This window comes from Myxocyprinus asiaticus, chromosome 6 (genome assembly GCF_019703515.2).
Source record: "Myxocyprinus asiaticus isolate MX2 ecotype Aquarium Trade chromosome 6, UBuf_Myxa_2, whole genome shotgun sequence".
Classification (NCBI taxonomy): Eukaryota; Metazoa; Chordata; class Actinopteri; order Cypriniformes; family Catostomidae; genus Myxocyprinus; species Myxocyprinus asiaticus.
Genome location: NC_059349.1, coordinates 55,474,980 through 55,489,939, shown reverse-complemented (window position 1 = coordinate 55,489,939; position 14,960 = coordinate 55,474,980). Strand labels below are relative to the sequence as shown.

The following is a 14,960-nucleotide window of genomic DNA, read 5'->3' as shown; positions in this document are numbered from 1 at the left end:
CATTCTTCAAAGTACTGTAATATAGTTTATTATTGTAACTGTAGGTGATGTTAGGCACACACATTAATATATAACGAAACAAACTGACCCCTTCGGTGCTTTCAAAACATTTATCTGTTTGTTTGAGCATCCTGACTAGCCCGACCCAACCAATGGTGTGAGTTTGTGGGCGGGACTATCTGTTTGACCAATCGAAGATGACGGGAATGTTTGGGAAACCTGTTTGAAAACATTTGCAATTCTGTGACGCTAGTGACAGAAATGACACACTTCATATGATACATGAAACTGTGATATAATTGTTTTTCCATTAAAGATATGTTTATAGAAATGTACTGTAAATGAGATGCTCAGAATTAAAACATGTAAATAAAGGAAGCAATTTTCATCTGACTACTGTAAGATGACAGAGTTTTAGAAATCTTAAAGTTACTTAATTTAAATATGTAAAATGTATATGTAATATGTACAGCTAATATGTAAAAGTCACGGCAGGTTGACGTGTTCAGTTAATTTTATACTTAAAAAAAAAAGTACATGAATTCCACTTTAATTTATTTAAATTCTACAAACATCACTTTTTACAGTATTAATAATGAATAATAAATATAATAATATGTAATAATGTTTAAAATGCCACCTATAGAAATTTGTATTTAATTGATTTCACTATTTTGAATTTATTTTTATGAAGTTTTCTGAAAACAATTTGGTGGAAAAAACGAAATCTTTTTATGGCTAAGTTAATTTTTTTCTTTCTTTCTAGAGAGAAACGTTATGCTTATAAGCTAAACAAACCTCCCTATTGTCTACAGCGAAGCCAAAATACAACGTTCACGCACGTGGACACGGGGTCGCACAAGCGCACAAAAACCAACCTCACTACCTACCTTAAACCTAAACATAACCGATAGTGTTATAAAAAGCAAATGTGAGATGAAAAACACAATTATGTCATTTTGTGGTGCTTCTATGACACTTTGGGCTCGAATGTCGACCTGCGTGCTCTTCAGGACTCATATCCCGGTCCTTTACATCACAAGCGCAACACTGCATAATTTCAAGTAAGTTAACCTACGTGTTGGAGTCGTGGACTAGCGGTTAGTGCTCCACATGACTATGCTGGTTTCATTCTTTGTCAAAAGTCTAAATGGTGCAGTTTTAGAACACTATTATGTTCTATAGATGGTGGGCTGGATATCAAACATCAAACACCCTTTAAACTACAGCCCACCAAACACACACTAACAGCATTGTTTCCTAATTGATCTGCTCCTGCTGAGGGGAACATCTCTGTGTCCGCATCCTTAAACCGTTTTGCATAGCATGGCAGCATGGCAACATTCCGGCGCTGGACACATCATGTGGATTGTGTCATTTCAAACTATAGTGGGTATTGTAGGCGTTTGACGTGTACACTGTACGTCCACAACAAAAGCAGTCTTTTCATTAGAGCCGTTTGGACACAGAAAACAGTGGGAAAGAATTGGGTAACATGCTGGGCTGCTGAACTAGGATCTGTAGATGAGCGAGACCCAACAGAGAGTAAAGACACACAACAACGCTCAGACGAGACCAGACTGGACTACCTTTAAACTAAAAATAACACTGAATCCCAAACAAGGTCACTGAGGAAAATTACATTTACACAGTTGAAAATGTTTAATAGCTTTTCTGTAGTCAACACTTAAAGGTTGTATTTAACTTGTGTTGAAAAATAAATCTATTGAAGTAAAAGGTGTGACAACTAGCCCCGGTCTGCTCTAGCACATTCTGATGAACCCATTCATACACGCATTTACTGATTATAATAGTTCTTACAAATAAGTTATATTGATCATGGCGTATATTATGTTGCCTTGACCAAGCAAACATTTTATCATTATTAATTTCTTTCTTTCTTCTTTGTTTGTTGGTCTGTCTGTTCTCAATGCCTAGTAACCAGCCAAAACCCCCTAGTTACCTAATAGCAAGGCCCACATCCCTTCAACTATTCCTTCAAACCTTTAAACTTCAAACACACTACTTTCAAATGGTTTTAAATAACTGAAATGCCTGCAGGATGGTGTAGTTACGACATCTACCACTAGGGGCTAACTGGCCCATAATAACAAGCTAAACCTCGACCCTTTGCATTTAAACGGATTCATTGAAAAGATCAGATGCATTCATGAATCAGTCTCTCTATCGCTCTCTTGTTATTAAGCCACTTTCTGTTGTTGTTGTTGTTGTTATTGCAACGCTGGAATGAAGTGAAATATTGGCTGGACCTTGGCGGCGCTTGTTACGGCTCTCGGCCTGTCAGACAGTAAGTGTGTTGATGGTCTCCTCAGGGACGCGGTTGACAGGCGGGTGACATGAACCTCAGCACTGTCCGGTTTATTGATGACATGACAAAAATCAGAGCACAATATAGCCGCAGCAGTGAGGTCTCCAGCATGCATACTGCACGCTCGCAGTAGTGTACACACGTCAATCACACGGCTCTGAATGGAAGCGCAGGCGGCTGCTGGTGTCAGTTTGAGTCCCAGAGCTGAGCGCAGGAGAATCTCTAAAAGTTTACTAATGATTGACATTAGTACAGTTATAATTGACACTTGCTCTGCCATGTTAAATCCATACTGCAGCTAAACCCGTCAAAAAATAAACCGAGGGCGCATTTCTGCTACTGTATAAACCCAAGCCTGGACTTTTGGGAAACACATACTGTAAGGCGCTTGGGAGTATTTGTGTTATTTAAAAGAAAATAAGTAGGGATGGGAAACGTTTGGAATTTAACGATTTCACAGTTCCTTACTTGTTCTATTAATGATTCTTTTCGGCCTAGTCTCGCAGAATAAACGTTACTACGCAGTAGTACTAAACGCAGTATTTGAAAAACAACACATTTTAATGCTTGTATTACAGACCCACCTACATTTACACACTTATTCCAATGTCGGTCGCTCACCTGACAGAGTGTTGGACTTGGAAGACTGCGAAGAGAGCTGACACGTGAGACGAAGGTGTCACAGATGCGACACGACATGATGCGGTTGCTTTAGAAAATGTGATTTTCATATTGTATATGCTTTTATAACACTATCGGTTAGGTTTAGGTGTTGGTTTAGGGTACGGGTGTCTGTTTTGTTTACCTCTCATTTGCTTTTAGGACACTATTTTAGGTTAAAAGTTTTGGGATAGGGAGGAACGTTTTATTCATTAAGACCTCCATCTAATATTCCCCTTAAAGGCACAGTTCACCCAAAAATGAAAATTCTCTCATCATTTACTCACCCTCATGTCATCCCAGATGTGTATGACTTTCTTTCTTCTGCAGAACGCAAATGAAGATTTTTAGAAGAATATTTCAGCTCTGTAGGTCCATACAATGCAAGTGAATGGTGACCAGTACTTAGAAGCTCCAAAAATCATATAAAAGCAGCATAAACGTCATCCATACGACTCCAGTGGTTTAATCTACGTCTTTAGAAGTGATCCAATAGCTTTGGGTGGGAAACAGATCAATATATATATATTTTTTTACTATAAATCTCCACTTTCACTTTCAGTATGTGGAATTGAAAGTGGAGATTTATAGTAAAAAAGGACATAATTATTGATCTGTTTCTCACCCACACCTATCATATCGCTTCTGAAGACATGGATTAAACGACTGCAGTTGTATAGATTACTTTTATGTGATTTTTGGAGCTTCAAAGTTCTGGTCACCATTCACTTGCATTGTATGGACCTACAGAGCTGAAATATTCTTCTAAAAATCTTCATTTGTGTTCTGCAGAAGAAAGAAAGTCACACATCTGGGATGGCATGAGGGAGAGTAAATGATGAGAGAATTTTCATTTTTGGGTGAACTATCCTTTTAATATACACTATACAAGAATAAAAATCACCGAATCAAAATATAGTGATAAACAGCAGCAATACACCAAATATTTCACTTAAAAATAAGGCAAAGTCTATTTAAGGCTGAAGTGAATCAGTGAATCATTTATGTGAACCAGTTCATTTATAAGAACCATCCAAAACAACTGAGTTTCTGATGCTGACTAAATAAAAAGGAATGGTTTATTTTAACCGGTTCAGTTACATGAGCTGTCTGAAAGATTCACTTAAATTATTTACTTAAATGTAAGTGTAATGTGACAAATGGTTCTGGGTTAGTTGACTTGAGGTTGAGTGAGTAAAGAACCGCTCCTACTGATTCAGTAAGTGAGTCATGACACTGATTCAAACCAATAATACATGATTCATTAACCCCATTATACTTTATCATTATAAGGGGGGCGCTTTGTCATGAAAAAAAGTTTACACCTAAAACGTTAAAGTCTCTGTATATATAAATCAGGCATATGAGGTATCGTTTGAAAGCTTACAATCTGAACTTTTCAGAGATAACCATCACTTCTGCATTTATTTTACTTAAAATAACAAAATAAGGCCTCAAAACATTCGCGTTGAAAATTAGCGCCCCCTAGAGGTAATGGGGTAGAAATATTTATATAAAAATAAAAGTCCTTCACATAGCACATAAATGGACAAGTCATACAGTTGTGCTCAAAAGTTTGCATACCCTGGCAGAAATTGTGAAATTATATTTAATTTAAGGATAGTGATCATATGAAGCCATTTATTATCACATAGTTGTTTGGCTCCTTTTTAAATCATAATGATAACAGAAATCACCCAAATGGCCCTGATCAAAAGTTTACACACCCTTGAATGTTTGGCCTTGTTACAGACACACAAGGTGACACACACAGGTTTAAATGGCAATTAAAGGTTAATTTCCCACACCTGTGGCTTTTTAAATTGCAATTAGTGTCTGTGTATAAATAGTCAATGAGATTGTTAGCTCTCACGTGGATGCACTGAGCAGACTAGATACTGAGCCATGGGGAGCAGAAAAGAACTGTCAAAAGACCTGCGTAACAAGGTAATGGAACTTTAATAAGATGGAAAAGGATATAAAAAGATATCCAAAGCCTTGAAAATGCCAGTCAGTACTGTTCAATCACTTATTAAGAAGTGGAAAATTCAGGGATCTCTTGATACCAAGCCAAGGTCAGGTAGACCAAGAAAGATTTCAGCCACAACTGCCAGAAGAATTGTTCAGGATACAAAGAAAAACCCACAGGTAACCTCAGGAGAAATACAGGCTGCTCTGGAAAAAGACGGTGTGGTTGTTTCAAGGAGCACAATACGACGATACTTGAACAAAAATGAGCTGCATGGTCGAGTTGCCAGAAAGAAGCCTTTACTGCGCCAATGCCACAAAAAAGCCCGCTTACAATATGCCCGACAACACCTTGACACGCCTCACAGCTTCTGACACACTGTAATTTGGAGTAACGAGACCAAAATAGAGTTTTATGGTCACAACCATAAGCGCTATGTTTGGAGAGGGGTCAACAAGGCCTATAGTGAAAAGAATACCATCCCCTCTGTGAAGCATGGTGGTGGCTCACTGATGTTTTGGGGGGGGTGAGCTCTAAAGGCACGGGGAATCTTGTGAAAATTGATGGCAAGATGAATGCAGCATGTTATCAGAAAATACTGGCAGACAATTTGCATTCTTCTGCATGAAAGCTGCGCATGGGACGCTCTTGGACTTTCCAGCACGACAATGACCCTAAGCACAAGGTCAAGTTGACCCTCCAGTGGTTACAGCAGAAAAAGGTGAAGGTTCTGGAGCGGCCATCACAGTCTCCTGACCTTAATATCATCAAGCCACTCTGGGGAAATCTCAAATGTGCGGTTCATGCAAGACGACCAAAGACTTTGCATGACCTGGAGGCATTTTGCCAAGACGAATGGGCAGCTATACCACCTGCAAGAATTTGGGGCCTCATAGACAACTATTACAAAAGACTGCACGCTGTCATTGATGCTAAAGGGGGCAATACACAGTATTAAGAACTAAGGGTATGCAGACTTTTGAACAGGGGTCATTTCATTTTTTTCTTTGTTGCCATGTTTTGTTTTATGATTGTGCCATTCTGTTATAACCTACAGTTGAATATGAATCCCATAAGAAATAAAAGAAATGTGTTTTGCCTGCTCACTCATGTTTTCTTTAAAAATGGTACATATATTACAAATTCTCCAAGGGTATGCAAACTTTTGAGCACAACTGTATATCAAATTAAAGCTCTCATTCTCATGAATGTGACAGTATAGTTAGTTTTGTTGCACTAATATCACAGTTCAAAAGATTTTCAAAGAATCACAAAGGGAAATATGATTTCTGTAAGTCATCAAATACAAATGTCTCATTTATGCACCGATAACTGCTGCTGTAAGCCCCAAATAGCCAATAACTTTATATCTGCTTTATCCTTAGGCAGTTCTCTAAAACATGAGCCATTGTTTACTTGTCTGTGAGATTGCTTGTGTGAATAATCCAATATTATATCTTAGATGTCCAGAACAAAATATGCCATCCAGCAGGAAAAGCATGCAAAACAAATCATCAGAAAAATATGTTTTCGACTATTGATGATAAAATGTTATATATCATCACAAAGAGGAGGATCTCAGCTTTCTAATGACACCTAGATTGATCTTCTAGTCCACTTAGAGGCCGAGATATTCAATGAAATAATGAGGATGGTGCTTGAACTGAAAATTAGACTGAATGTCTATGGACGAGCACATCTGTGAGGGATAAAATGTGTTAGAGCGCCACCTACATTTCAGATCTGTATATTGTGATGGAATGTGATAGAGAAACAATTATTTTTATAGTGCTTGCTGCCATCTAGTGGAATAACATAAGACATTTTAAAGTGAGGTAGAGTGAACAGAACCAGATTTACATGTTTACAAAGTTAGGACAACAACAACAACAAAAAAACATTAAATAAAAAATTCTGTTTATCATAAGATTATAAACACATACAACATTATTTATGAATATCTTTTATTTATTTATTTGGAGGGGTTCTCTGAAAAATTAGACCAATTTTTGCAATTAGTCCACAGTATGTGTGAATGGTGAGCTTTTGAATTTGAATGAGCAAAATGTATCAATCAGATTAAACTAGTCGTGTTGTTGTGTGCAATCAGCGAGGACATCAATGTCAATTTCTGTTTATGCATTCAGACTATAAACTCACAACTGAACTAAAAATATGTGTCGCTGTGGGGCTGTAGATTCAGTAGCAACATTTTTGGTATTCTGGTACAATGCAGATGCTCAAGAATCATTAATGGAACAGAACATCAGGAAAATCATTCAGTTCCAGTATTTCTCGATTCCCAGCCTCTTTAAATAAGTAAACAGCTCTGCATGATCAACAACAAATAAACAAACAACAGAGCAACCATCCGTTAAACACTTGTTAGGAAAATGGACTTGATTTGCATGCATCTAACAGCGGCCATGCAGGAAAACCCAAGCCAAACGACAGCAGCATGTAATGACAGGGAAACAATAATAATGATGATGATGATGGTGGGATGAAGTGTAATACAGTTTTGGGAATGGTGCTTTTCCCATCCCTGTACTGGGCAACAGAGAGACAAGGAGAAGTATCCTTGGGAAAGTAGCTTTTTCAATTATTCACAATCAGAATGTGACGTGTTAGGTCAAAAACATCAAGTGAAGAAACGTGAAATCATTATAAATACCCACATCAAGGTTCTTATTTGAGGCGTTAAAGCATTCACAGACAGGCATTTCACAACAACTGATGTAAAAATCATCCCAGCTTCAGAACTGCATTAGCATTATTGATCGTATTGTCTTTTTTATGTTTTGACAAGATCATAATATTAACTTCAAATTCAAATGCACCGCTCAAGCCGAGGGCAGAATGTTAATTCTCTTTCCCTCGTGACTGAAGAGCGTTTCAGAATTTTAAAATGCCTGTCCAGTCGTGACCAATCGGGTCAGTCATGCAGGATTGAGCGTACAGAGCTGGCATAGCATGGCACTAACATTGTACAAAGGTGTTTTACTTACAGGTAGTAAGTGTAGGACTGATACGATCTTCTGCCCAGAGGGGTGGTGGAGGGGGTTAAGCAGTGGAGGGGGATGAGATGACAGGAAAGAAAAAGTAAAAAATATTAATGTTTGAAAACGATATATAAAATGAACAGAAGCAGACATGGTGGCATACTGTATCGTGATCACGGTGACAGCGGGGGCGCTAGCATGCGCAGGAGGCCTTGCACTCTTTACGCGACACAACAAACATTCTCGTGGGACAATAAACGTCCACCAAAGATGACCAGCAAGACGATTCTCTTCAAACTAAACGTTCGGCACTTTCCACAAATACTGAATGCTTTTGTGTTCCATGACTTGTTCTTTTTAAGCATAAGAGACACTAATCACAATATATATTTTCATGAACTGTCATCTAACATAAAATGAAGCTAGCATGAAAAGTAGCTCGTTTTAAACACATCAAATGTCTGTAAAATGATGATTTTGGCCTGTCCGACCTCAGAGGTCATTAAATCATACAGCGTTAAACTGATATTGAATTCATTGTACTTTTTTTTTTTTTTTTTTTTTGTATAAAGTGACATCAACCTTGTAACATGATTTTCCACCATTACAAATAAATAAAAAAAAATGACATTGTGACACCCAGGAAGTGACATCATTTGGACCCTTTCTACAGCATGCTAGAAAGACAACTAAACAACCTCATTACATTTTGTCCATTTTTAAAACATGTTGTGTCGTCCACGTAAGCAGTATATTTTGGAACAGAAGTAGATGTGTTTTGGGCGAATTCAGAAAAAAATTTAGTCACTTATTTAAATAAATTGCCTCATTTCACCCAGTGTTTGTGAGACTGCCGATACAATCACAAGTTTTTTTTTTTTTATTGAGTATTTTTGCCTTATTTTCCAGTAAAAATATTCAAACATTCTTAAAACAAGATATATTTACTTGACAAGCAACATGGCATAAAATATGAAGTCTTGTTTTGAGAAAAATGCACCTATATATATATATATATATATATATATTGAAGTTTATGCTTAAAACATGAAAACTATTTGCCAATAGGGTAAGAAAAAATTGACTCAAAGGTAAAAACAAGATTATTTTTTTAACCTCATTGGCTAATAGGTTTATCTTGTTTTTAGCATAAACCACACCAAATTTTGATAGATTTCACTGAAAGCAAGACTTAATATCTCATATTCTGCATCTCAAGTAAATTCATCTTGTTTTAACGATGTTTAGATATTTTTACCCAAAAAAATTGCATTGCATGATTAGTCAAACATTATCTTAGCATTACTAATATTACAGAGCTGAATAACCTCTTTATGAGCATTCATATGTGCATTATAAACACTTTATTAAGATAATTTCATGTGTAAAAGGCTAATCACTGTCACAGACACATCAGAACAGCAGACACCACAAATGAGTGATAAAACCAACACTAACCTGTTAACATTCATTTGATTTAATCAATGCATCTCCTACATTGTCCAGGATGTAATTAGATGAATAGAGAAATATTTGTATTGTAAATGAGCAGATGTAGCCCATCAGCAGTGTCCTAACATGAAGTGAACAGTGCGGTTAGCTTAAACAAGGGAATCGGCATGTCTCGCCACACTTTCCTTTCTAATCGAATTCAGCAAATTAAAGCAAATAGATGCGATGGATTCAACCTGGCTCGTTCATTTGATTAAGGCATATTGAAGAAGATTCAATTAAAATGACTACGAGTGATCAACACTCACGTAACACGAACGTCTCTCCGGGAGGGAAATCTGGAGAATCTAAAGTTTGGGATTATTGAACACGTGCGTATGAAATAAACCCGTCTCTGCATGCACATGACAGCAGAAATATCACATATGAAATAAAGGACCATTTTGGACCATCTTAAATTCTGGTTTCAGATGTGATTATCCAGTGTTGCTGTGATGGGTGACTAGTAGGGATGCACAATAATTCAAACATTATGCCTGGTTTTAATTGTGTTTAACAGTTATCAATATTTTTTTTACTGTACACTATAATGTTTTCATGCCTTGGAGCTTTAGCTTGAATAGTTTCCTTAAAACAAAAAGGCAAAAGAGGACAGATTTAGAACACCAGCCATTACATCAGACATCATAACAAAAAAATAATTAGCAGCTTCTGGTATCGACTAATATCGGTGCATCCCTAGTGATATATATATATATATATATATATATAAAAACAGCTTAAACCAGTCTAAGGTGGTCTGCTGTTTTCCACTGGTCATGCTGGTGTGGTTTGATGGTTTTGGGCATTCATCAGATGGTCAGTCTGAACTAAACCAGCTAAACACCAGCCTGGGAGACCAGCCAAACCAGCTTAAACCAGTTAAAGGAATATTTCAGGTTCAACATAAATTAAGCTCAATTAACAGTATTTGTGGCATAATGTTTAGTAGATTAGCACAAAAAATTAATTTCGACTCGTCCCTCCTTTTCTTTAAAAAAGCACAAATGTGTGTTCCAGTGAGACACTTACAATGGAAGTCAATGGGGTCAATTTTTGGAGGGTATAAAGGCAGAAATGTGAAGCTTATAATTTTATAAAAGCACTCTTCTGTTAAAACTCATGTTTTCTTTGTAACACTGTTTAAATCGGATTTATGGTCTTAGGGTTGACTGTCAGGGATGGCAGAGAATAATGAGGCTCAGGACCCAAACGCAGAGTGAAAATTAACAGGGAATTTATTAATACAAAATAAATACAAAAAACTAACCAAAACTCCCACAAGGGGGAAAACAAACATAAACTACCCCGAAGGGGAAAAAGGGTAATCTAGGCTGGGGCAGAGGGAAACAGGACTGACAGGGAATATACTAGACTGACCGACTGAATACACAAGACGTACTGGCACTGGACAGCACACACCAGGAGGCTAAAATAGGGAGAGAAATCAGATGGGTTAACAGGGGACAGGTGAGGCAAATGAACTAATAATACGCAAACAAGGAGGCGGGGTATGACGTAAGACAGAGAGACACGCGGCGATACAGAAACGATGACAACGAAACACCCGAATGGCATGAGCGCACATCGGCAAGACAATAAGGCAATATACGCTCATGCCAACCGACAAATAAGACGAGAGAATGCGTAGCAACGGCAAAAAAAGCGATGCCACCCATTCTCACACTAAACGAAGCCTGAGCGTACACCGCGAGGCAAACGCCACATGATGCACAAGACAGGACACCCGTGCGAGAGTTCGGCCACACACAAACCTGAAATCTCAGACCGAAGTGACCGAACCTCAGCACAACGTGAAGACAGCTCGCGACCCGGGAGCACAGCGCAACGCGAGCACATCACGAGGCGCACCCATGTTCGCGAGAGACAAACATAAACTACTGACGCGAGTGCATGCCATCAAGATGACATAAGCGCGATGCACCCACGTCAATAACAGACAGACATGGAGCATGAGTGTCCGGACCCAGACACAGACTGAAACTGAACCAGACAGGAAGTCAGGATCCAGACACCGTGCTCCGGACATGAAACAAGACAGACCGAAGAGTGCACGGCAGGTAACACAACCGAAACCGTGCACTCACACAACAACATACAACGAAACACAAGACAGGCATGGGACGATGATGCCCAAAATGACAGAGTGACAGGACCGTGACAGTTGACATCATGGAAAATTAGAAAAAGAAAATATGTCTGTTTTGTGTCCTGATATCAAACATCATTGGAACAGAATTTTAGAAAGAGGTTTTGATGTGTATTTTAAAAACCCACATGACATGTTGAGAAAGCAGAATGAGTAACAGGTGTGATCTGCACTCTTTCTGTCACAGGAGCACAAATGAAGGGACTGGAATGACTCGTGCACACTTGTGTGTGTCAGACTGTGTGTGCAACACTTGCACAAGACACAGCTGCGTGTGTTTGGATGGGAGGCAGGATGAATGTCTCTGAACTTCATGCCGCAGAAGCGGATTCAGTGTCATTTTTTCTCGCGTTCTAGACGCGCTTTTCATCTAATGTCGTGCAGCTGTCAGTGAAAAACAACTGAAATTGTGATGTGTCCTAGTGTGATAATTAAACTGCACAAGTCTGTGATTTATTTAAATAAATATATGATCTGCAAGTGATGCCTGCTTCTAAATGAACATGTAAAGCCGCTCATACACTGAAAGCACATCATGGTGATCATCACGCTCGCTCTTGTGTGTTTGAGATGACCGATCAGAGCACTATGAAGTGCACAGCACATACAGTCTATACAGTATATGTATTTAATTAATCACACCTTTACAGGGATTAATGACCACACTGGGCCATGTAGAGGTGAGAAACTCCCATCAAAAACACACAGAAATGCCAAAATAAACGCCTGATTTAAATCAGTGGTGAACGCCCCCCTACTCATTACCCGACCTCATGCCGCACCCTATTATACAAATTGTGACATAATCTGAAATCTGAGAATATATATAAAAAAAAACATAAAACATAAAACTCAGTATTTTTGTTACTGACTTAATTTGCAACTTACAGTTTAATAATTGTACAGTTTTGTTAATAAATTCAGCAGGCTTTCGCACTATTAATGTGAGACCAAAGCTTGCGTTTCTTGAGCAAATGAGGGCTATATCTGGGACCTATAAATGAAAATGCAAAGACAGAAAATCATAATAATAATACCACTTTAATTATTATTTTCTATTTCAAAAATAAGTGAAATGGCCAATAATATTGCATATTTTGTCCCACTGAAATGCTCATTCTACAGTACGGCATTGATTTTGAGATGGATGCAGAGGTACATTTACTGGAATCAACAACAGGGAGGTTATCTATAACATCTATAAAAAGTCAGATTTAACACCTAATTTATGTGGCTAAATTATTCTGACAGTGTGACACTCCTTTCATCAGGTTCGTACTGATTAAGGCAAAACCAGTTATACTTACTTAAACTTCTTCATATTTATTATCAGTGTGTTTCTGCAAGTACAGTTAGTGTTACTCTAGTAAATTCAAGGGTAATTATGTTGAATTCTGTGTTGAATTCAAATGGTTTTCGGGTCTCGTGCCGTTCTTCTCACTGATTCTTGCAGCGCTGAGCAATTAAGAGCTCGAACCCGTCTGTGATTAAAAACGCACCTGCTCTGTCAATTGAGCCGTATCGATTTACAGAGACATACAGGTGCATTAGTCGAGGTCGTGACTCCGACTGTCTATTTGATGCTGCAAAAACAGATACTTCAGATGCGTCGCGAGACTTCAGTTCAGAATCAGATGAACCGCGGTACAAATGCGTACCAGCCCGTATAATTGAGAACTGGTATCTAATATTCTGAGTCTAGATAAACGTTTTTACATTTTTAAGACGAACTTGATGATCGATTTGATACGCCCCTGTTGAGAACTCCTGATGGACACATGTATTTTTGATTAAATATGGGCACATAACATTGTGGAAAAAGTGTGTGTGTGTGTGTGTATTTGTGTGTGTATGTATGGTTGTGTGAGTGTGTGTTTGTTTGTGTGTGTGCGTGTGTATGTTTGTGTGAGTGTGTGTGTGTGAGAGAGTGTGTGTGTGTGTGTGTGAGTGTGTGTGTGTCTGTGTGAGTGTGTGTGTGTGAGAGAGTGTGTGCGTGTGTTTGTGTGAGTGTGTGTTTGTTTGTGTGTGTGTTTGTGTGTGTGTGTGTGTGTATTTGTGTGTGTGAGTGTGTTTGTGTGTGTGAGTGATTGTGTGTTTGTGTATCTGTGTGTTTGTGTGAGTGTGTTTGTTTGTGTGTGTGAGTGATTGTGTGTTTGCGTGTGGGTGTGTTTGTGTGTGTGTGTGAGTGTGTGTATCTGTGTGTTTGTGTGTGTGTGTGATTGTGTTTGTGTGTGTGAGTGTTTGTGTGTTTGTGTGTGTGAGTTTGTGTGTGTGTGAGTGTGTGTATCTGTGTGTGTGATTGTGTGTTTGTGAGTGTGATTTTGTGTGTGTTTGTGTGCGTGTGTGTGTCTGTGAGTGTGAGTGTGTGTATCTGTGTGTTTGTGTGTGTGTGTGATTGTGTGTGTGTGTGATTGTGTGTATCTGTGTGTGTTTGTGTGTGTGTGATTGTGTGTTTGTGAGTGTGTGTGATTGTGTGTGTGTGAGTGTGTGAGTTTGTTTGTGTGTGTGAGTGTGAGTATCTGTGTGTTTGTGTGATTGTGTGTGAGTTTGTTTGTGTGTGAGTGTGAGTATCTGTGTGTTTGTGTGATTGTGTGTGTGTGAGTTTGTTTGTGTGTGTGAGTGTGTGTGTGTGCGTTTGTTTGTGAGTGTGTGTATCTGTGTGTTTGTGTGTGTGTGTGATTGTGTATTTGTGAGTGTGTGAGTTTGTGTGTGTGTGAGAGTGTGTGAGTTTGTTTGTGTGTGTGTGAGTGTGTGTATCTGTGTGTTTGTGTGTGTGTGTGTGATTGTGTATTTGTGAGTGTGAGTTTGTGTGTGTGTGTGAGTGTGTGAGTTTGTGAGTGTGTGTGAGTGTGTGAGTTTGTGTGTGTGTGTGAGTGTGTGAGTTTGTGAGTGTGTGAGTGAGTGTGAGTGTGTGTATCTGTGTGTGTGTGATTGTGTGTTTGTGAGTGTGTGTTTGTGAGTGTGTGAGTTTGTGTGTGTATGTGAGTGTGTGTATCTGTGTGTGTGTGATTGTGTGTTTGTGAGTGTGTGTTTGTGAGTGTGTGAGTTTGTGTGTGTGTGTGTGAGTGTGTGTATCTGTGTGTGTGTGATTGTGTGTTTGTGAGTGTGTGTTTGTGAGTGTGTGAGTTTGTGTGTGTGTGTGAGTGTGTGAGTTTGTGAGTGTGTGAGTGAGTGTGAGTGTGTGTATCTGTGTGTGTGTGATTGTGTGTTTGTGAGTGTGTGTTTGTGAGTGTGTGAGTTTGTGTGTGTGTGTGAGTGTGTGAGTTTGTGAGTGTGTGAGTGAGTGTGAGTGTGTGTATCTGTGTGTGTGTGATTGTGTGTTTGTGAGTGTGTGTTTGT

At 38.6% G+C, this 14,960-nt stretch overlaps 2 protein-coding genes across 4 annotated transcripts in view; one reads left to right on the top strand and one right to left on the bottom strand.

Annotated features, from left to right (window-relative positions):
- Positions 1-14,960, bottom strand: part of LOC127443011 (receptor-type tyrosine-protein phosphatase mu-like) — a 384,365-nt gene that overhangs the window by 93,514 nt on the left and 275,891 nt on the right. For 2 of the 3 annotated variants that reach the window (XM_051701475.1, XM_051701476.1), the window contains exon 16: positions 7,967-7,996. The exons of the other annotated variant lie outside the window; for it this stretch is intronic. In XM_051701475.1, coding sequence (XP_051557435.1) covers positions 7,967-7,996 — 30 coding nt within the window. The remainder of the gene's footprint in view (positions 1-7,966; positions 7,997-14,960) is intronic. 3 annotated transcript variants of the gene reach the window in all.
- LOC127443052 (yjeF N-terminal domain-containing 3-like) overlaps positions 1-14,960 on the top strand; it is a 479,510-nt gene that overhangs the window by 273,082 nt on the left and 191,468 nt on the right. The gene's annotated exons all lie outside the window — the stretch shown is intronic.